We start from the raw sequence: 24,283 nt of genomic DNA on the forward strand, positions 1-24,283 counted from the left end.
TTTGACTTATTTAGTGGAAAAGATCACAAAATTAAAAGATATCATAATGGAAGAATGTAATTACAAGCGACAATGAATCTTGCGAGATAAGTTTAAATCCTTCGGAGCCCTTTTGGTCGATGGTCAAGAAGTCAGATGAAGGTTTCGTTCGTTTGGCCGACGTGACTAACATCATGTGACAAAGGATTTGTTCGCGAATACGTAATAAAAACAGTTGGTTTAAAGACTTAAAACGTGTGTACGATCTTTGTTGAACTTGCACGAAATACAAATAGTTCATTTATCTTTCGCCCGTGTCTATTAAAAATTGATCGCTAGGTAAATTCCATTCGTGAACATTTCCTTAACAACTCAATTAGAATTCGAATTGAAAACTTTGGCGGTTTTACAAATTTGCCTTTTGCTTGCTTCGAGGCAGAGTTCACTACTTTGAATTTTCAACGTGTTTTTTTTTCGATTCGTTTCTCGTACCTAGTCGGATTCCTGCTACGGAAACTTACGGAATATGTTCTGTTTGTTTAGGATGCTTCCCTCTCTTCAAAACTTTGACATTTGCAAATTTACTCGAATCACATTCTATATTCAATAAAATGTATTATTATTACCAAGTTACGTGACTCTTGTTGTTTCAATACATACCACGACTTAACTTGTTTATAAATTATTCGTGCCTTAATATTGCAAAATGGTAATGCAAATAATTATTTATAAATATGATTTCCAATTTTTATTAAATCTCCGATTTCCGTGAAGAAGAATGCATTATGTCAAGTTGGTTTTCTTAATCTTTCTTAAAATATGGTTTCTATTTATCCTATTCCTAACTAGAACAATGGTTGGCAAAGAGTTTCGCCTTCAATTTCTATCAACAGTATTCTCGCATCCTTTCGCATATAGAAAGTAAAAACGTAACGATTTGTACATGCACTTTCCACGGACTCGCAATTTTGCGACTCATGCAGTTACAAGCCACTGCTTTTCTTCGAACAGCATAATTACTCGTGTAAAAAATATCATTTTCAAAATAAGCATAGACGTGTGAAAAACGCAAATGATTTGACCTGGAGTTCGTATATCGATGACGATAGACGTTTCTTATTCAGCGACGCAGAAAAACGACCAAACAAGAGAAGACAGTATTTTCTACCAAATTGTAACGTCACAAGATGATTCCACCTCCTATTTTGAATTCTCTCCGTATTTCGGCGAAGCCTCTGGCTTATTATATCTTATTATATCTTCGAAACTAACAGTGACTCAAGGTAAAAACGAATCTGACATATGAATAAAGTTGATCTTTTTTTCTCGCGCAATTCTCCCTAAAAGATTACTGAATTTATTGTATGTACTCTTCCCACGCACGTAATTGCGTATGACGAAATTCAGACGTCGGAAAAATTTGGGTTCGTGCGGGAACGTGAATGGTAATTTTCAAAAACTCGCGCTCGATTTCGAACAGCACTCGTACCGATCTAAAGATACATTTTCTCGGTACGACATTGCGTGGTTGGCTTGCCAATTACCGTATAGACGAGAGTGCACGGTTGTCCTTTCCGCGAAGACGTCGCGTCTCGTCGCGTCACGATTCTCGTAGAAGAGACCTGATTATCGAGGAAGAGCGGTCGGTGTCGTGCGATTTTGTCTGATCGCCAAATCCAGCGAGTAAGTAGGTATCACGGTCTTTCGCAACGAAGCAACACGTTTTTGGTTGGTGACGCAATTTCATTGCTAATTACGTCACTTTCCATGTGTATGTATTTTTGAAAATATTTGGACGAGTAGAGATCGATGGTTCAGACGACCCACGAGTGTTTTACGATCGATTTTATTGAATGGCATAGATCGACGAACGAGAGACCTTGCATTCTTTGTGAAGTTCAAAATCGTCAATAAATGACCGACCATAATTCGTTGAAGAGGAAGAGGAACTGCTTAAAATGTGAAGCTTAGAAGGTGACTGGTTGGCTGGCTGATTGCCTCCGGGATCTTGGAGCAGCGTATTTTCAAGCAAACATTGCGACAGAGTGGAGCCATTCGACTTTACAAACTTTGCATTTGCATAAAACCAAAGCAAAGCTGGTCGACTGTATTAAGTTCAAGATCACGAGGAATCCTCGAGGCACCGAATCCCTACGCACTGCGTCATGATCAAGAATATCGTTAACATCTCTTCCACGAGTGTCCTTAGAGTTAAACGATATTCAAATTCAAAACAGACCGCGGCGGTCGTTATGGCTATACATATATACAAACGAGCACGTTTCTTTGAACTCTCCTGTAACCTTCCTTCATGATGGGTAGTTTTCACCGATCGAAGAATCATCGGCTATTGGTCAACAATTTTAAATCTCAAATCTCTAGTCAAAATGAGTCGAAGCGCGTTGACATTATTTATCGTCTAAGTTTCAAAGTACGTGCACAATTTACGAATTGGAAACAAATACCTTTCAATTTTTTTTCTTGTTTTACTGCTATAACGTATCTGTACAGAATATATGAAGAAACAGATAAGTAGTGAATACAACAATCTTGGTTTTCATGTATAGAAAATTTGATTAAGCGACGATGGCTCGTATAAAATTTAGTAATAAATTCAATGAAATTTGGTCGATCGAACGAAGGTCAGGCCTCTCGTTAGAATAGGAGCTACTTCAGTAGCATCGAACAAAAGTGAGGTATAAAAACGTGTCGACAGTCACGCGCATCATAAAAGTAACTTTTCCAATCTGGCATTTATTACACGATAACACTCGATTACATAACTTTCTCATTGTTAATTGAAAGAGGTTGCAAATAGTTGGTGAAACGAACGAAACAGCTACTTTTGCTTTTAGCAGAGTTCTGACAACTGATCCGTTCTACGAAACAACGAGCAAATTACAGTACACTTGAATCGTTGGTAGGCAATAAAACGGAAGTTTATCTCAAAGGAAAACATTTAACCACAATGCTTAAAATTCATTCTATTACTATCGCGTGCTGCCTCATGTTTTTTGCATCTACGAACGTATAATTGCATTCAATAACATTGCGCAAATTGTTAATAAGAAAATTGTTTTAGGCATTCAACAGAATAATAGTATATTGCGAATACGTTATTTTTTAAATAGGCTATATATCTATAAACTGGAAAATGACCGATCAATGAATATTTTTACAAAGTGTTCACTGTCGATGCAACGTCTATTTCTAAATGTACGAGGCATCAAATATTGATCGCTAGTGACATCTAAACTCTTCTACGGTAAATGTGACGTTCGTGTTTTATAAGACATACTGTATAATTTATTAAGTTTTCAAAGCAGATACTCACTAATTATTTTCACAGATAGTTGTTTAGACAGAACGGTTTGGATACGCGACTGCGAATTTCGGAGCAGTCTATTTCCCTCCCTCACACACACGATTGTTCACACGAACGAACGAACGAACAGAAGGCACGATATACACCGATGAAACCACCTGTACAAATCGGTGAACGTGGAGCGGTATCTCGTTGCGGTAGTGGGCAGTGAATGGCTGTCGCACGCGGAGCAATTGCTCACTCGAAGAAGAATTCAAGAGGAGTTCTCGCATTTTCCACATGGCACACGACCTAATTCGTTCATCTTACGTAAGCGGCAACATTGGATCATTCATGCTCAGCTGATCGCAATACGCGCGCGCTGCTGCAATTAATGCGCGAGTACACCGGTACTTTTCTATCTGCAGAAATACGCACAGAGGGGTTTCTAAATATAATTTCCAGGGGTTAACGGTCGATCCGTTTTAAGTTCGAAGATTTAATCAAGTCGGACGATGTTTTACGACGGTGGTTTATGAACGGTACGAAAATTATCCAACCGCTTCCGTGAGTGTCACTGCGTCAGATGGTACAGTAGCTCGTAAAAGAAGCAGATCTCACGGCGCAACATTTGAGACAAAGTACCGTATTCGGTTCGATTTTATCGATCGACCGATAACAGAGGACCCGATACACAAAGAATTTAGCCTTGGCCTACTGTTTCACCGAGTTCGGGACACGAACCAACGAATCACCGTCGCAAAAGTCGAGCGTGAGTGTTGATAGTCCGTTGCACAACGGTAGAAACGTGCCCACGATGTTCTTTCCCGGCTGGCGGCTTTAATGGAGCGATTCGTACCGTTTGTGAATCGTGATTAACACGATTCGGTATGCTCGACATTGTGTCCTGTTTTTCAGCCAGCTGATGGATCGCGCCTCGAGGTCACCTGACCTACATTATTTTTCGCAACGAGGCCCACCTTTTTGTCATATCGTTCCTATACTTCCCTGGAGATTTGCTGCAACCATTTAAACGAGAGCACGCGAAGAACAGAAAAAGAAGCTGAACTCTAAGCTGAAAGAAGTACTGAAATCTTATATTGGGTCAGTGGAAGTTTGTTCAAAGAAAAAGAAGTTCGGAAAATAATTCTGTAGGGAGTTAACTGTACAGAATTGTGTAGCGAGTTCCCTCTGTTTCATCGCAACGCAACATAATCATACGTTGGAAAATAAAGATTCGATTGGATGATTCTCCTTTGACTGTCTCGATTACATAGAAGTCGTCCGCGCAGGGGTAGGGAGAGGAATTTCTCATCGAGCGGGCTACCGAAGTCCATGCCGCGGGAGAAAGTTTCGGCATCGACGGGAATTACGCACCGTTGAAATAATCGTTCGTCCGTGCAAATACTTCGTCGTCATCCGTCTAACGAACTTTGTTCAAGTGCAACTACAATCGTGAGACGTGATTGAACGTCTGGATATTCATCGTCGAACAATTGAATGGAAACCTCGAATATGGGTCTATAGGGCGTTTTAACGAAAATTCGATTAACAATATAGTTTTATACCCTTTGTCAATCGTTTTAGTATACACAGGTTATAGCTATTTCGTCGGAAGGGGGGACGTAAGAAGCACGTTAGGTGTTTGAAATTTATGGAACAGTGTAACTTGAAAACCGTTTTCTCCAAAAATGTACTAAACGCGCTTTAGAGATTTCCATTCAATTGCTCGACGAAATACGACCGAGATGATTTCTCTACCATGTCCGAAATTTTACAAACGTTATATTAGCTTAAAAGTTTGTGCTTTTCAAAGAATTTTACGTAATTAAAAGTAGATAAACGAAGAAAGGGTGATCCAAGTAAGAAACGATAGCCACGAAATGTCGACTCGACTCGCTTAATTCCGCCTTTCTAGTTGCCTAATTCACGACTTGATCAAACGAAGGATTCCCGTGGATTTACTCTGTTTCTGTGGTGAACGGAGCGTAACCGTCTAAGGGAAAAGACAGGGAAGGACAGAGAAAGACAGAGAAAGACAGAGAAAAAGAACGAAGAATTTTACGCAGTCTTCGATTCCGTGGTCCGTGGAATATGTCGAAGGTCTCGTTGTGGAGAAATATCTGCTGATACGCGAGGAGAATATTGAAAGAATCGACACCAACGATCGACCTAGCACGCGCACGATAGATCGCGCGTGATTCACCGGTGGAACTTTATCGTATAAAATTATAATACTCCTTAAAATTATATTTTACAAAAATCCAAAAAATTCTTTTATTTGTACTCAGAGCTACGTTTCGGATTGCACACTGTATACGTAACACTTTCTCGCGTGTTTCATATCGTTTCAACGAGTGGTCGATGCAATGCAAAAAAGTCCCGTCTCGACGTTATGTCTAATTAGTATAATTGAACGTGTTGAACGTTCGTTTCTACCGAGACCTTCAGTCGTGGTTCCAATAGATCGTGATTTCCGTGGAATTCCATGAAGATTTACGTACGTAGAACATAGAAATCATGCGTAAACCCAACGTCATCGTACACTTTCTTTCCCCAGTGGATAAGTTCCGTCGAAATTCTGTTCACCTTGCTCCTTGGTTTTTCCATTGTTCCGATAACGATATCGGCTTTTACTTGTATACGACACTCGGAAGTGAAAATCGAAGTTAAACCGGTTGCAAGAATGCCAGACAAGAGAAAGAGGGAGGGAGAGAGAGAGAGAGGGAGAGGGAGAGGGAGAGAGACGAACAAACAGACAGACAGACAGAGAGATCCAACTGACCCTCACAAACTTCCATTTCCATGTTCGTTAACGTCAGCTTTATTTCCATCATCGTTGAACGAATCAGTTCACGCTGCTCTCGCAAACCTCGATACGACGAATTAGAGAGATTTCGTCCAAAACCTCCCTGTGGAAGCTAATGCGATTCGAGAACTTTCATCTCGCGACTTCCACTCGCGTGTAAACAAAATTACGCAAATCGATCTAGGATAAGTGTGTCTATTGGATTTCGTGACGCTTTCGTTTTTATAAATGTCGAAACGTCCTCTATTGTCACGAAATTGGTCAATACCATTCTATTCCTTATCGACTTTCCCTCCTTCGATTTTCCTAGCGATTTACAACACACACGTGCACGAGGCAACATCGGAGTACCGAAGTTTCTCGCAACAATCTCGCCGGTTTCAGCGAATACATGATTTATTTCGTAATGAATGCACGCGTGATTTTTTGGAATATCTGTGTCGTATGTACCACACTGATTTTGTATTCTCTAGATCGCCAATGTTACCGGGCTTGTCCTTGTTCGACTGGAAAACGATGCTTATTTCTTACGTGGTTAAAACTATTGTTATGAAGCAGGATGACTATAATAGACAGTTAACTTCGATAATTGAGACAGAATTTCGTTTTATGAATTGATCGTACAGATTAATCTTATTGTGAAACTGTTATACCTGTTTATAATTTGGATTTGCTATAAATTAATTGAGATTAATTAATGCTTGTATTGTTTAACACTATTCTTAAATAAGAAATCAACGATGTACTTATGCGATGTGCTAATTGAAGTTTCGTTAGATACTTACAAACGCATACAAACGAGCGTATCTGATGATCATAAAAGATATCATACCTTAAGAAGTTACTAAGGTCACGAATCTCTAACATTCAGTAATTAAAACATTCAATTGAGGTTCATTTGAAAATTTCCATCTATTCGCTATGTATATAGGGATTCAAGGAGGTATTTGAATACCTACTATAGGAAATTTCTTTGTATATATTATGTGTGTTATAAAAAACTATATACGTATACTTGCACTAGACATAGAATCTATGTATGTCAAGAATGTTTTGTCTAACACACATAGTATATTAAATAAAAAGTTTTTGTTAGTGCTCAAATACTATATGAGCTACTGTATATTTTATTTTCCACAGTGTTTATGTCAACTTTGTGAAAAGCACAATTCCGTTTAGCTACCTTATCACACTGAATAACTAAACGTCATTGACGATGAGTATGTATATATTTGAGCCGAAGCACGTGCACCTAACCGATCTGAACCATTTCATCGAAATCGTCCAATGGGTTGTCCGCTGTAAGGGGCTCGATTCATGCGCAAAGGTGCTGCGCGGCATCGATTCCACGAGACGGGAGCACGCTTAGATCATGATGCCTTGAATACACCGGTAATCTGAATAATCAGCTGATCGAAAGAAATGTTACTCACCAGTAGCGTGCAGGTCGAACGAAAGAGATGCAGTTTTCTTCACTTGTTGCGTCGTTCGAATGTATCCTGTCTTTTGTTTGCGTCCTTCTGACTTTTTTCTTTCTTCCTGCACGTCAATAGAAACCTCACTTGCTCGAACGAACGGTGTGCCACGCCGGCCAGACTTTCGATGGATCCGGTTAAAAATATATACAGGGCGGGGCTCGACGGAGATGCTCGAGCTTGCTCGACGATTCTTCCTCCTTCTTGGTGTGTGTTACGCATCACTCTCATACAGCGTATTCACGACCGTACGTATCATCGTCATCATATCGCAAAATCGCCGTACCTTTCTCGTATTCCCTTGATGTCCTGTAGTGCGCTATGAGTTTCGTCGTTGCACTGAGAACCGCCGACAGGACCGTAACTACCAGCTGGGGAGCCCACAAAACCCTAAGTTTTTCTCCGACTGAACAATGATAAACAAGAACGTGTCAATGCAAGTCTTTGGAAGGTATCAACAATATGGTGGATTTATTACGACGCCGGTATTTGTAATTCTCGGCGATTCGTGAACTGTGAAATCATAAGAAAGTTTGAAATTTTATGTGGTTACGTAACTACGAAGATTGATCGATAACGATCTCGATGTTTTGATTTCTATTTTATGTTTAACGTTGCGAAATGTTGTGAACCAACGTATACGTGATTATCCTAGAAAATTCGATTATGCTTGTAATACAAGTTTTTTTTCGAATAATGTTTCATTGTGGCGAATCACGCTGCTATTTTTGTTACGGTAACGATCGCTTTCTTTCGTAGAAAATGATCGATTATATAAAAACTGTTCTATATCGACTGAATAAATATGGGAGATATCTTAGGAAAACTGCCATCTTCTGTCTTTTCAAAAATTCATCTTCTTTGATACATATCTTTGTTCGCAAGATACGCACCTGTGTTATGCTTATGATTTGTTATTCTTTGTAATATATTGTCGGATGACTTCGCGGCGTGCCGTATGTCACCGTATCAACATAATATTTACTCATAGATTTCTTAAAAATAATTTTCATTCGGTATGAATAACATTCATAAGGGTAGTTAGAACAGTAATCACTTACGTGTATCGTAGAATCTCAATGCTTCTGTTATTACTGTAACCGGATTTTTTAATTACGAAATTTGAATTTCGGTAAAAATTAACATCACTGTTCCACCATTCATTCATTTTGCATTGCATGGAAATTCGGAACGTGCAGCAACTGTCACTTATATCAAGTGTCAAACGTACAGAAAATATAAACTGAATTAAAGATTAGATACGAAATTACGTTTAATGAATACACATACGATGAAGTAATTCTATACAATCTTTTCATTGTTGCACTCTTTCCAGCGACGCCGCAATGACATACACAATTCGTGTTCTGTTCAATTATGGTACATATATAGATAGATCGATAACTCGACGTTAGATCGATATCAAAATCGATATTATTTTCAAATTCAAATTTATAAACTTAACTCGACGAAAATTAAAATAGTGTAGAATGCGTTTATTTATATTGCACATACTATTCGTTTAGTAATATAAAATATGAAAAGATTTGTAATTAATATAACCTACCGTAGTATCGTACTAATTACTAAATTTGTCTTTTAATTTTGAATTTCATTTCACGCGCGTAATTTTCATATACAAAATAGTAATAAACATTTTCGCTATCTGAACCTCATCGTAATCTAATAATACTCTAACAATTGATATCGTTGTATTTCTAAATGTGCCAAATTTCATTGCATACAGCGATATTCAAATTTTTATATGAAAATGTCAGTATACTTCTATTGTGTAGTAGTATACTTCTATTGCGTAACATCGTGCGAGTATTCCAGTAAATGTAATGAACTTAGAATCAAAGATATTATAAATTGTTAATAAAATAGCTGTCAATAGGCCTTCGAAATTTACAGATTATTATAATATACAGTTATAGTAAATATGAAGTATAATACGAGAGAGTTTCTGTCTCATCTAATTTCAATCGATATGGATAGGGCGAACTACTCAAACATTGCTGTCATTATTTACTTCCTGGAGTGTTTAGTTAACAATTATATAGCAATAATACTAGTACGTACCGTTTTCAAGGGGTGTGTCAATCATTAAATAAACGTACACCGATTTCCCTGTGTTCATGGCTGAAGGCAACTCGCTCCTTTTTAATTCATTTATTCTCGTGTAATTCTCCCCAATTATGTACAAAAATATAATGAGAATCAATAATCATTACAGAGTTCGTAACATTAAGTAGGTACATGACGATGTGTGTGTTCTTATCTTCTCGGCCTCATGTGAACTTGGCTTGTGACACCTTTCACGTGGTTTGAACAGTTTTTCTTCTCTTTTTCTTTTCCCATGCTTATTTTTGAAAGTGAAAGACGATCGACCATCTTGATTTATGTATGTGTTTATGCGCAAGTAATCTCTTTCTTTTCCTCTATAAAACTCAAATACCCACTCGTTAAATTTACATATAGTATATATCATGAGAATTCGGTGTTTTTAATTTTCTTCTTTTGTCTTTTGTATACGCATTTTGTATATGCATTGTTTCATATATACGCATACAAAAAATGAATAGTTGGTTTGTTTGAGAATGGGGTAATTTTAACTCGTTTCGTATTGTACCTGTAGAACGTGAATGTTGCGTGGAAAGAAACAAGAAAGGAAGTACACTTGTACGTTGGCAAATTCTTTTCATGACCGTTACACTCTGTTCGAATGAATGAATTGGTAATCGATCTAGTACACAGATATCTTACAGTTAACACCATTAGAGGCTTCCTTCCTGTGACCTTTTATAAAATAATTCGCAAATTTTATTCGCATTATGGCTAACTTCATCAGATGTAAGATTAAGAATGCAAAGTGTAATGTCAACAAAATATCGCGATCATTAGTCAAAACGACACGAAGAATATTTCAAAGCCTCGAGTAGCATGAATTGCAAAAATCTTGATCGTGAAAGTTCCGAAGGATTTTCGAAAAATCGTATTGTTTGATTTAATAGTATTATTGTAATTTCATCAAAAGAGTGCAAGACTTAGCCGAAATGTATTATGTACTTGCACGTGCCCAATGTAAAAACGCGTATGCTAAGAAGCAGCCTTTTTTTTCCTTTTGTGAAGTTTTATTTAACTTCTTTTCTTTGCGTTTTACTTCGGAAGAAGTACGGAGAATACTTAATCGCTGTGACAGATTATGGTAGATTTTTTGAACTCTACTGATAAATGATCTTTGTACAAACGCGTTGATGAGATATTTACGAACTTCTGCTAGAATGTTCTACCGTCGTGTTTTGATGTCGACGCGGCTTATTGTCCTCATTGACAGACACGAGTTGATTCGACAGAATTCTTTACTTTTACGTTACGTTTTCCAAAAACACAATATGGTATCTTTTTGCAAGATTTTAACAGGTGCAAAATTGCTTTGTTTTATATGCTAGAGATATTCTTAAAAATACGTTCATAATGAAATATATATTAAAGAAAAGAAAAATAAATAACGAAAACAACTATGCAATACGTTCATGACTCGTATCGGTTCGCACGATATTGTAGAATTAAAAATTTATAATCACTGGATACAAATACGTTTCGAATAGAATTTACCGCGAGTTTACACATATTAAAGAAGTGATAAAAGGATGAACGATTTTAACTGATTTATATGGCGTTATAATGTACGATTTGACTTCAGTCGTAGTTGGGAATAATATATTAGTGTGATTTTACGTGAACGGAAGAGGTCGGATAAAGGAATAACACTCTGAGCGTTGAAGATATAAAATTATTCGCTAAATCGTAACTCGAAGATCAATTCCTGTACACATTGGAACGAATGATAAAGATTGGAACAGATCCTTGTTGATCTGTCAACTGAAGAAATGCATTCGTATATCGTTGGAAGCTAATTTTACCAAAGAAAGAAAGTATCTTTTTCGAAATTCGGAAATAATATTTACATGTACATTTTACGACTACATTAACAGTCTTGTCGACGTTAGTTTCTCTTTTTTTTCTTTTTTACTTTTTTTATTATAAACCATTCTTCAAATATTCTTCTAATACGTTATTGAAACTTGGCAATAATAAATTTTCATATATGAATACTTTCACAAGAAAGCACGTCTTTGACACCATTAACGTCTCTTTTATTATGCAATTGATCTATTTCTTTGTAAAAATATACAACATTAAATTTATAGGATCGAATTGTTTCTTTTCGTCAGATTTTTTTATTTCTGTGCGATCATAAATAAAAACCTTCATCTTTCCGTAATAGGAAGAGTACAAAAGTTTGTATCCTTAATAAGAGATTTGTATGATTCCTAGATAAACGTTTTCTCTTTCCCTCCATGCGTTTATAACATGTACATATATTCGAACGATTAGCGTTCAACCTTCTTTTTTCCCAATTTGACCAGTTCGAACGGTGAATAAGAGAAAAATTTCGTCGAGAATTTCTAGAACTCTTCGGAAGCTTGATTCTGCACTAACAACTGAAATATTCGCAGATTTCATCGAATATTTTATTAAAAATAAGTATTGCGTTGCTTGATCGTAAGCAATAAAAAATCTATTCGGGCGTTGCATATTCAAGAGAACTACTGTCTTTTGCTAGGTTGATCTAATCGACGATCTCTCAATAAAAAAGGAGGAGAATCAAGCTTCGAGAGGAAGGAGTGGTACGATTTCTCCTTTCAAATGCGAATCGACAGACGCTTACTTATACGACGAACACCAAAGCTTTGAACACAATCGGGGCAATAGAGAGACAGAGTCGGACAATAAGGAAATATGGTAAAGGGTATCGTTTCGATGCGTCCCAATAAGAAATGCCTCGTAATCACGTATAACTAACAAACGATCACACTTGCTCACGCATACATAACGCACGCGATAAAACACTGTCGCCAATCGCGTGCGAAAAACATAATGTTCCGATGAGGATCGATTATTAATTTACTCATCGTGTGCGCGTTTTAATTTTGTCCGTTTATTTACTCTGGTCTCTTCGCATTCCTCGGTCATTCTTCACGTTCCTTTATGCTTTTATCCGTAAAGCCATCGACGAGGCAACGATTTTCAGAACCACCCACAATCCGGTTGCGGATGCGATTATACATACATATGATACACAATAATACAGTGCAGAAGAGCCCTTTCCTTATTAATAATATATTATCAGTAATAATTCTTATATACCCCCCTTATATAACCTTGTTAGACTATCCCGATAAACGCAATCGCCAGCCCATTAATACAGTTTAATATGAAATAATTTAAAGCGTTAGCAGAAAATCGAACGTATGCGCGACTGGTCTCTCGTCGACGACTCTACGCGTGAACATGAACACAGACTTCGCGGCGAATTACAACTAGCATAGTTTATCTTCCTGTAGAACCGCGTGCAGTCACTACTCGAATTAGATCGATCAACAAGACGTTGTGTACGAAGTCACAGCACAATCCTCAAAAGTGCCGGCGAGATTCAACGCGTGATTAACTGCATCGTGTGATTTGGTATCTCGATGGTTCTTTACGAGCTTTTACCAAAATCAGAATGTTCTAAGCGAGCTTTTTCTCTGTATTATTGTTGGCAACGTAACCGTTGTTGGTACCGTTGCTGTAACAACTGTTGTATTCCTTGTTGTAGATCGTCGCGTACGACGAGACACCGTTTTGTCGTGGCACCGAATCCTCCAATATAGGCATACAAAGACCGGTCGAACCATTCTGTAAACTCTTGTCTGTTGGTTTCTTCGTTTTGCCCACATACTTTGCTTTGTAAAAGTCCGAAAAAAGACCTAAGAAAAGCACGCCATGTAAACCGATCCAAATCATGAAGCCGCGAGGATAATCGCACTCTGTGAATAGAAGCTGGAACTGGTGACTCATGATCAACACGAACTGCACCTAGAAGAAGAAGATTCCTCTTGTGTTAATTAGAATTGAATAGAATTAAAAAATTCAGATCATTATCGATTAATGGATTTACCATTTGGAAGGTAGTCAGGTACTTTTTCCACCAAATGTACTTTTGATATTCAGGCCCCATTGCAGCCACCATATAATAGAAGTACATTACAATGTGAACAAAAGTGTTCAAGAGAGCGAAGAAAGTGCTATGGCCACCTGGTGCGAACTTTAAACCCATCCAAACCGAGAATGGCATTATTCCATGATGGATTACATGAAGCGTTGACACGTGTTGGTTCTTCTTCCTCAGAATGAAAAAGAGCTGAAAGACAATGACATCATTAATATTATTTTAATTTATATACGTTAAAATTTTTTATTGAATTTAAAAAGAAAAGAAGAAAAAGCGGTCGTTTAGAATTTACACGCCTAGACTTCTCAAGAAGGTCAAGTTGCCTCACAGTGTAAATTATAAAATAATTTTTTTCCAGTTTGACTACTTGAGCGGCACTCAAACGGAGATAAACGTTACTCGGCTTCGTATTACTGGTTTCTATGAAAAAAAAAATATAAGCTTGCGGTTAGCTGTACGTAAGATCAATTTTTCTCTGCTTCCAGCCATGAACCAAATTTTAGAGGACTTTCATAATCTTCGTGCAATCTCAATCTAGCAAGCTACAGACAAGAAATCCAGTTTACAGCTGAATTCTATTGTGCAGATCTATAAAAATTAATTCCTTCTTCTTTTCTTTTCATTTCAAAAATGTTAAATTAATAAAAATATAAAAATTTTATTTTGCACTTTACGTACATATTAAGAGGTTGACAGTTCTAGTATTAAAGTAGCTGCCCAATGATCCGGAATGCTCTATTATTCTAACGTTTAAAGTATTAATTGTCACAACGTTTCACTGTCGTACGAGAGCAGCATATGTTTCCGTTCAATGAACAACAGTAATATTGCCTTCCTTAAATAAAACCTCCTATCTACTAGCTTTTTCATTTTTTAAGATATGCTGAAATACTTCAAGTTTCCCATTTTTCTAGAAGTTATATTATAGAGGTTCTTATGGTAGGCATGGTAGCTTTATAAAAAAATCAGTAGTATAACCAATGTTGTAATAATTAGTATTTTTCAAATATTCAAGATATACTTATGTAATCTTGAAATCAAATAAATTAAATAAACTAAATAATAAATATACCATTTTTCTAATATAGGATTAATTGATAGAGTCGTGAATTTAGAAATTAGTTTCATATAGAAATGTTTAAATGATAGATAGGATATTTCATTTAAGGAGGACAAAACAGTGACTAACTCGATAATCAATTAAAACAACGACAACGATCACGTACAAATGGATGTTGTTTAGATACTTACGGTATCGAAGAACTCGGTGAATTTGCTAATGTAATACCACCAACATGTATTCGCCATTCGGAGAGCCAAGGGGCTGTTGGAGTAGTCGACCGGTTGGCATCGGAAACTGTATCCTTTCGCCCAACCACTCATCAAGTACTGAAACAAGGAAACACCGCAAAGTGAGAACAATAAAAGGGGTGCATTCACCGAGAGACGACTATACACGGCTATGACTACAACAATCAGCATATAGATTGCGATCGCTCGCTTTCCACCGAGAAACTCGGTCTCTTCGCTCTCTTTGTTCGATCAAGAAGCCAGGAAAAGCCAGGGAAACAGCCGAAGTGGGAGAAACAAAAGAGTCCTCAGCTCTGTTTCTTTCGCAAGACGACTTCGCCACTGTTTTAAATTCTAAAAGCCCGCGCTCCTTCAAGAATCACGAACAATGCGACTGCAGTTTGTTTCCTGTAGCCTTTCGACTGCATGTTCGCAATTCCTTCCGAAAAATCAGGCCACGCGTGGTTTCCCGCTTAAAGCACTACCTAAACCATCAATTCGCAAGCGCAAACTGGATCCCCACTAACGATCATCCCTTTTCTTATCGAAGTGTTTATGTTCTTCGCCAATATTTCCGGAATGAACAACGTACACTGACTCACGAGAGTATTTGAACATTAAATCAGGTCGTTTATGCTCAAGACTAATCTTTTACTCTTTGTTCCAGGCTTTCAAAGAATCTGGAAAATTCTGGGATATTTACGCTTAAGTAGCGTGGCGCGATCAGATCGCTGATAATAGCACCAGGCTGCGGATATTTATAGAGATAAACATCTTTGTGGAGAAATGGAACCTAAGCAAAAATTTTGTTCATCTGCCAAATATTACATCGAATTTTAGGTATTTTATAAATGTTTGAATCTTTGAAGTTCGCATAAGTATGTATTATACATAAAAATTCGCAGCTCACTCGTATATATAGAACTGTGTATTAAAGAATTCGGCTAACAAGTGAACAATTTGTATTGTAAGGATATCAAAGGCTAACGACAAATGTAACTTTGCTTTGATGGAAAAGAATGAAGAATGTGGTAGAAGATATTACGTCCGTAACGATTTGACGTATACCAAACCAATTACAGATTTATTTAAGTCTTCGCTTCGTTGAGGCTTCGTTGTATCTTCTTTATAGTTTAAACTTTAAACTTGGTTTAAAATTTTCCTCAAACAAAAGTGAAAATTTAGAAGAGTGAAATTCGAATGTGAAATATCGCAGTTTTGCTCGCAAAGTGGTTTGTTACCGGAAATAATTCCCAATTTGCGGAAACTGTATGTGCTCGAAATTGATCTGAGGAACGTGTAACGAAAGCGAAATCTTGCAAGGCCGCGATAATTGGTTAAGTGGCGATAATTTTGCTCAAACCGAGCATGAAATAGCGTTACGAAATAATCTTGTCCACGAAGGACTTTTCGTGCGCCAAATTCGAAACGTGCAAATTAACAGAAACACGATCGACGTTACGATCGCCTTTTTAATTTACATTACTGGGGCATCCAACCTGATCCTATCCGACTGTCGATATTGACAGCCTTTGAAGCAAATAATACTCAATGGTATATATCCATTTAAAATTGATATTTCTCGATCGACTGGTAATGAGCCGTTTAATGCCTCTAACTGAGAGGGTAAAACACATAAATACTGTAGAATGGAATGCAATTTCACATCGATAAATATAATATTACAATACGATTCCCTGGAGAAAAAAACGTGGTCGTATTACCGTGACTATGTGAAGGTTACATTCAATGTATATATACATATAATAAGTTATCTCATATAGTTCGAGAACCAAATAAACGGTGACTTACAAAATCGCTAATACGTACTTGAAAAATTCCATGCATTTGTGAAGAAGATCGCAATAATTCGTTATTGATATATTTCGTTTATAGTTTGCTTCTCCTTTCAACTTCATGAAATAGATAAATTGCCTCTTCTTTATGAAGAATCCAACAAATCTTAATTTCAAGATACTTTCTTTAGCTACGAACAGTTCAAGATTTAAATTATATATCTAGATAGAAGGTAAAGTATTTCCAGTAATGTAGAATATTTTTGTTGTTTGTAAAACGATGTTGGTAGTCATTTAAGAAACGTGTATATACATTTTTACAGAATAGCGCATTATAATATTGTTCTAATGGAAACACCGTTTAAATTAATTAGCATGTTTTTGTAGCTCATTAAGACTGATGAAAGAAGCGTTTTGCGGATAAACGAAGGAAATAATGTTGCGTGCAATGTAATCTATTTTAAACTGGACATAGAAAAGCACGCTATTCGTAACCTTCTTTCAATATTTCTTCTTTTTTCAACGTGGTAGGTTTATTTTTCGTTGAAAAAATTAAGTTAATTAATGTAACATAAAAAGGAAAGAAAAAAAAAAAAAAGATGACGAAGCATACAGAAATAGTCCAGAGATCTCAAGATCTCAAGAATACAAACATAAATTATGTGTAAACGCTCGCGAATGCGGACAGGATTTGTCGAAACATAATTATTCTGTTATCTGTTGGAGGCGACCGAGCTTTCCTTGGGTTCATCATGCTCTCCAACAAATTTCGTTGACTTTGGTTATCGCGTGACGCACGACATCCGATTCATGTAACTTGATGGGTATCATCGACGCTAGGACACGGAATTCCATTAAACTTGGCCGTATTAAACAGGGTTAGGAAAGCTTGGGTGTAGTTTGAAGCGTAGGTCGTTCGGTAACGACAACACAACGCACGTATGACTGTGGGAATTGTGTGTCAAGGCCGCGGTAGTGTCGCGTTAAACACTATACGCATGCCAGGATAATTTTTCATCGCCGTACATATGTAGGTCCACCTTGATTTGAATTTCGTGAACCACGGTCACAAGCTCGGCTTTATTTCTCGATTGCTTTCGCCCGCGAAACGACGAATAAGGATTCTAGCCATCTATCGCGTTCATTGTTCCGTGCACGTCTCCAGGAAGCTAGAACGAGATTCTCGAGGCTTTTCGGGCGTAAAACCGGCATTGCAGTTAGTTTGCAGTAACTCAGAAGTCTAAGAACACACTGATATTGTGTGCATCGTTCGGTGTGATGTAACATGGCAGTAAGGTTTTCATGGAACCCTAATTACGCCAACTGCAATACGAAACGTTGAAACAATCTATGCCCGAAAAGATACTGTTTGTACAGGAAGTGTTGGATAGTATCGACGATACTTACGAGCATATCTGAAACTGGGATTTAAACGACAATTACACAGTTACTACTTCTTGCCTTTCAAAATAATATCCTGACGCACATGAACAACAGAGGACGTGCCTATCCAGATCAGCGTAACGAATTTCGCACCTGCTTTTGCGGATACGTGTCGCGCGGAATTGTGTCATCGTGTCACAAAAATTACGTTTCTGCTCATTACGATACTCTACAGCGATGCTCTCCTCATTCCAATGGTAAAACCAAATGGTCGGCTTAGACCTTCACGGCGTACTAGTAGCTGCTCCCCGACGACGACCACGACCACCACCACGACCACCACGACCATCACGACGAAAGTACTTTCGACGCTCGCTTAGCGTAACTAATGCGCTTCCTAAATTGATTCTTTGGAAAAAGGTCCGCCAAAAAGAAGGCTTTTTGCGGAAGGGGCGGGACTCTGCAAGATAAGCGACCAATGATAAATATTTCTTAGTAAAAGATCGATTCATAGATTCTTCGTCGCATTCGTCAGTTCGCGAGGATATTTAACATGTTAGCCGGGTCATCTATTGAGAATACGTATATTGTCGACATAAAAAGTTAACAAACACGTATTAATTTCAATCTGGATTTTTCGAAACATGATTATTATAGCATGTATCTTCAGTAGAAATGACTTCATGCATTAAGAGATAGAAGTATTAGATAAATTTTAATAAAGAGATAAAGAATTCGAATAAGAAGGTCCATCTTTTCCCGACAATTCGAAGTTGAAGAACTTGAAACGTCAAACTTGAAACTTGAAAGCGTGTTACACACGCGTGTATAATGTTTGTGTATATGTATGTGCATATATGTTGCAATTTATACAGCATGGAGCCAATAGATCATCTCGAATCACGTTTTTAGGTTACAAGATGCATTTACGAATGAGACTTGTAATAACAGGCTAATCTTGTATCGTAAGTTTGCAAGCTTTAACGTTCGGATGATTGATCTCAAGTTACTTTCAATGTCATTCTATTATTTTAAGCGCGACGTATTGGCAATGGTAAATGTGCAATTCTTTTAATTAAGCCTTTCTGTGGCAAGGCTATCGAAATGAACGTCACTTGACTTGTGAGTCATTGGGCCGATAACTCGACCGATTTGTTGTACAGTGAGACTTACTTATAAGCTGATAAGGAAAGTTAAAACCTCCTTGTTCTATAAACATTAGTTTTTCTCTCGATATACGGTGGGGATAGAAAGTATTCGTACATTCTTTAAAACAGAATAACCTTTGTAAAATTTGGCCAAACAACGACTTTTTTTAGGAGTTATTTATCTAAGAGAATTAGTTTACTAGATGACGTGTAAAAAAGAAAAAAAGAAAAATGTAGAAAAGTTGCAATTGGTCGGAATTGCGAAGAAGAGAATAATGTACATATGTTGTTTAAATTCTCATTGCAGGCCCAGATAGAGAGCATTCCGTTTTAATGAGTGTACGAATATTTTCTACACCCGTTGTACGTTATATGATAAGAATCGACAATATCTACGTAAAATTTGCCGCGTTAAAATGAAATTATGTTAGAACGCAGTTATGTTAAAAGAGATTAAAATCCGGAGTATTTCCTATTTCAAAGGCACGCGACCGCCTGCATGGTGTACAACGATTAGGAATTATGTAACTAACTTCTTAATTTCTTAACGCGTTGCGCATTATATTTAAACGCATGAGATTTATTGATAAATCTAATCGCGACACTTTATATTTTTGAAACTAAAGCCATAATTCTGAACTATTACTTAATATATTATCAAGTCGATCAAAGCATTATGATTCAGTGTTTCTTAGAATAATCGAGTGGATACACTCTCCTTATCACCCGGAAGATTTTCATCCTTGCCATTTTAAATGATTGATGATGATTAATTGCTATGTAGCGTAGATACTTAAAGATTGTTCTTAATGTTGTTTCATACTTTTCTGATATTAATAAACACTCATTAAGTATGCCATGAAGGCTTTCTTCCAACAGTTGTTAGAGATGAATATCAAGATACGTATCAATGAAGTATACAAGGTGTTTAGCTACATGTGTAAAAAGATCCAAGGGGTGATTTTTGAAGCTAAAACAGGATAAAACTCAAGGATGAAAAAATTGTGTTTTCGGCTTTGTTTTTTAGTCATTAACAATTAAAAGTTAGCCGAAGTATACCTGTGCACGAGCGAACTTGCTTACACGAACGAAAGTAGGTCAGCCTAAGCAGCAACGAGACAGCAGCTTCCTTCGTACACGTCGTAGAGAAGAAAATTATGACATTCGAAAACGTAAACTACTCTGCGCGATGTCTTGTAGGAAAAATCGTAGGTTAAACATTATATCTGCCTTCTCGTTAAAATCCACAACAGCATATCGAAAACCGCCTTATGGAATTTTCGAATAGACAACATTAATGTTTTCTCTAATCTTTTGCCTCTATAAATAGTTATTAAATAATAGCACATATAAACAACGTTTACACAAATCTTATATACGCACACCGATTGTCCCGTCCGCGGATATCCACAGAAGAATCGTAACGAAAATAGCAATCGTTTTATATTACAGTACATGTTCAGTATAGTCTGCTTTCTTTCAAACAAAGTAGACAATAGGCACGATATATACAACATAATTTGAGCATCTCTATGTACCCCGCTGTTTAGGCTGTCCTACTTTCGTTCGTATAAGGAGGTTTACTCGCGCACAGTGATATTTCGGTTAATTTTTAATTGACAATAATTAAAAAGCACAGCCGAAAACGGAATTTTTTAATTCTTGATTTTCATTTTATTTTAGCTTCATCAAGATTTTTTTGCTACAAATGTTCAAAACGTATTTCAGAATACGTATCGATGAGTTTTGTTGAAACGAGGCTCAAATACGCAAAAAGAATTGACGCGGAAATTCATGTTATTTCGTGGAAAGATAACAGCGAGCATAGAGCAAATAAAATAAGAACTTTGGAGAAGGGAGAAAGCAGTCGAAGTAAAAGACTATTTAAGAAACTCGATCATGGATCTTGATTTTCAGTTTCAGTAGTCAACTGTGGTTTGATTATCAGAATATTTTTAATCATAATCGGTACGTGATCGACTAGCCGAATAATAATTGGATCAACGAAGAACTCGTAGAAAGTAACGCAACGTATTCCTACGTGAGTACGATTCTCACGAGATAACTGTATCGAAGCGTGCATGCGACATACTAAGCACAAACCAAATACCATCTGTATTTCATTAAATACATACGCGCATTCTTGACACAGGACACCTCGTCAGACACAGGAGCATGTGGATGCGTGGGGACGGTTTCTATTTTCACAAAATAGGAAATCGATTCAAATCGAATCCATGGAATCTTACGTTCCTTCCACTTTGAACCAATCAATTAAACGCGAGCCGTTACCGTGACCCAAATCAAAGTATTATCGATCCATCTGATGTGATCGATCTGACCACTAGTAAACCGAAAATTCGATATTACACATTCTGAGATTGCGGGCATTATCTCATTATTCTCATCATTATTAATAGAACCTAGTTGTTAGAATACACCCATATATCGGGAGAGTTGAAACATGGTTGATGGATTTCAATATCTGAATACGTAGTAATATGCGATTTTTTCAAATTTTAAATGCATATTTCTTGTAATTGGTTAACCATCTGTGACTCAAATTACGTTCATTGCATATATATAAATATATAATATAATATAATATAATATAATATAAGAACCTTATGCGAAACAACCGTAGAAAGCTCATCGGTTTACTGGCATTAAAGTGAAAGTTATTTTATAAAGTTATTTTATATAAAAATTTATTTCTTAAAGTTAAAATTAATCTTTTATAAATCGTATTCCAACATTACGCGACTACTTTCCCCCTTTAACACGCTTATTCTGTCGCATAAAGGGATCGTTTAACTTATAGCGGTGAACAAAAAAAAGTTTAAAAATGGTACGTTGTGATCAACTCTTATACTAAACATCCTTTACCGTGTTAGTTACAGTCATCTATTCTGGGACACATATATTATATTTATTCCCCTTGCCTTGACGAATATTCCTCTTTCGTGAAATTATAGTATTTCTTCGTACCTTTTGTCTTATAAACTCCTCTTTGTACATATAAACAATTCAGTTACTTAGAAGCCATTCAGAATGTGATCATTTAAGAAACATTATTTCTTAAAATTCTAGAACCTTGGCATTTCTTTATTTATCCTTTTTTTTCTTTTGCGATGAACAAGTTTATGAAAATCGATTGTTAATCGCCTACTTTAACAATAAAATTGTAAAACTTGCAAAAAGTGGAGTTGACCATTTTGGTTTTGGAAATGCTGAATTAAAAATCCAACACTACTAACAATATAAGTTAAGTAAGATTTAAAAAAACGTGATTGGGTTTATAAGTGAAATAACAAGGCGTTTCTTTCAATTTCCTTTGGTCTATAGGAAAAATTTTATTCATCTGGTTTTGCGCGTGTACCTGGCACAGGTCAACACTCGTGAATAGGATGAAAAAACTGAGAAATGCAAATGGCGGGTTGATACGCTATTTCGCGGGTTTTTCATCGACGCGATGAATTTCATTGACTGGTCGAAGGAATGGCTTATGCAAGCCACGGAGCACCGGCGCATCGTAGCCGACAGGCAATAACTTTCACGAAGAAGGGGGTAGGGGGCATATCGTTGTCGAGACTGGCCATTAATTATTCTAGGCGTGATCGATGATACGTCGGAATGGGATTACTTGAACGAGTTTGTCGGCTAAGCGAGGGACAATCGTTCGCGTTCATTTCTGTGCCAATATAGTAAGACAGAGTTATTCAAGTCACCTAAGCTCCAACATCATAAAGTTCAATCTTGAACTTTCCACAGAATAGTCAAACTTGTACAAAATTGCGATCGTTAGTCTTTAATATAGTAACAAAAGAATGAGAAAGTACCGTATACTTCAAGTCCACCAAAAGAACATACCAGAAAACAAAAAATTATTCGAATAATCGTATGGTTATTATTATATAGTAATATACACACGTTACTGAATTACGATAATTACAACTGAAAATGTCGACATTAATTGAACAAACATCTTTCCTTTTCATGAGTGGAAGTTGTATCCTCGTAGAAAAGTATAATCGGTGAGCTATCGATGTAACTGCGTGAAATATTTCACTGCTTATCGCGTCACTAATAATGAGTCAAACAGTTTTTTTCTCCAAATTTACATCGCTTAAAAATTGCTTATAATCAAATTTGACAAATTAGCTTGACTCTGATAACCCTATCTTATCGTCTATACATATATAACTTAGTCTTTTAATGATCCTAAGTTTACGGAATAAGTAAAATTAGGGGAGATTCTACAATTCGAAGTAAGATGAAAATCAAGAATAACAAGACTGTTATTGAATTTTGAAATTAGACTTTCTCCAAAACGAGACATTCAATGCAATTTTGTTATTCTCGATTCTCGACTTATTTTCACATGTATCGTAGAATAACTTGCTGTCGATTATCTATTTCTGTACGTGTACTCTATACGAAATCACGAAGTTTCCCTGAGAAAAAGTAAATGGATATAGAGAGAAGAAAAAGTTATAAATAAGCAAGACGAACCTCGTAGAAGATCCATGTAGAGAATAGTGTTTGAACCAAGTTGTACGCTATCAGGATTCCCCGAAGTTTGAAAGGCTTTTTATTTTCCATTATCCTCGGTCCCAAAACCTTGCTGAAATAAGCGTAAGATAGGCATATCGCCATCGTTGGAAAAGGACTGCTCATCATCACCCAATTGTTCACCCGGGGATCTAGAATCAGAATACAGCTACCGTTAGAACGAATGACAATCGCGATTACAATTGTTTACGAACGATTATTTCTCTTATCCATTATTCGATAAATACATAGTTAGTCGCTTGACGCGCGACATCGAACTTTTTGATAGGTAAAAAATGTGTTCCCTTTCTTTCTGCTCGAGCTATCGATTCGACCGTGATTAAATAGAAATCGAATGGCTACAAACTCGAAGTTCGGCTAATTAATATCGCGCTCGACGGGAATGATTCGTGAAGAATGACTCTCGGGCTTCTTGAAATTGGGAGATTGGCGCAAACGGTCTCTCTATTTAGAAAGATACGAGTAT

The 24,283-nt window shown here is 36.8% G+C and overlaps 2 protein-coding genes and 1 long non-coding RNA gene across 6 annotated transcripts in view; 1 reads left to right on the plus strand and 2 right to left on the minus strand.

Moving 5' to 3' along the window:
- LOC139994476 (very long chain fatty acid elongase AAEL008004) overlaps positions 1-8,862 on the minus strand; it is a 37,259-nt gene extending 28,397 nt beyond the window's left edge. The window contains exons 1-2 of the mRNA XM_072017449.1: positions 8,629-8,862; positions 7,526-7,973 (exon numbers count right to left, since the gene is read on the minus strand). The gene's annotated coding sequence lies outside the window, so the exon portion shown is untranslated. The remainder of the gene's footprint in view (positions 1-7,525; positions 7,974-8,628) is intronic.
- LOC139996204 (uncharacterized) lies at positions 1,481-10,546 on the plus strand. Of its 4 annotated transcripts, none has more exons than XR_011802177.1 (4): positions 1,515-1,662; positions 1,842-2,410; positions 3,111-3,244; positions 3,333-10,546. It is a non-coding gene; the product is annotated as an uncharacterized lncRNA (long non-coding RNA). The 4 variants fall into 4 exon arrangements; XR_011802181.1 differs by having other exon boundaries at positions 1,517-2,410; positions 3,333-3,613; positions 3,712-10,546; XR_011802170.1 differs by having other exon boundaries at positions 1,504-2,410.
- Positions 9,693-24,283, minus strand: part of LOC139994806 (very long chain fatty acid elongase AAEL008004) — a 37,240-nt gene continuing 22,649 nt past the window's right edge. Inside the window, exons 3-6 of the mRNA XM_072017793.1 lie at positions 23,758-23,948; positions 14,880-15,017; positions 13,575-13,817; positions 9,693-13,492 (exon numbers count right to left, since the gene is read on the minus strand). Of these exons, the coding sequence (XP_071873894.1) occupies positions 13,145-13,492; positions 13,575-13,817; positions 14,880-15,017; positions 23,758-23,948 (920 nt within the window). The 3' untranslated portion in view covers positions 9,693-13,144. The remainder of the gene's footprint in view (positions 13,493-13,574; positions 13,818-14,879; positions 15,018-23,757; positions 23,949-24,283) is intronic.

Source organism: Bombus fervidus, chromosome 1 (genome assembly GCF_041682495.2).
Source record: "Bombus fervidus isolate BK054 chromosome 1, iyBomFerv1, whole genome shotgun sequence".
NCBI classification, from domain to species: Eukaryota; Metazoa; Arthropoda; class Insecta; order Hymenoptera; family Apidae; genus Bombus; species Bombus fervidus.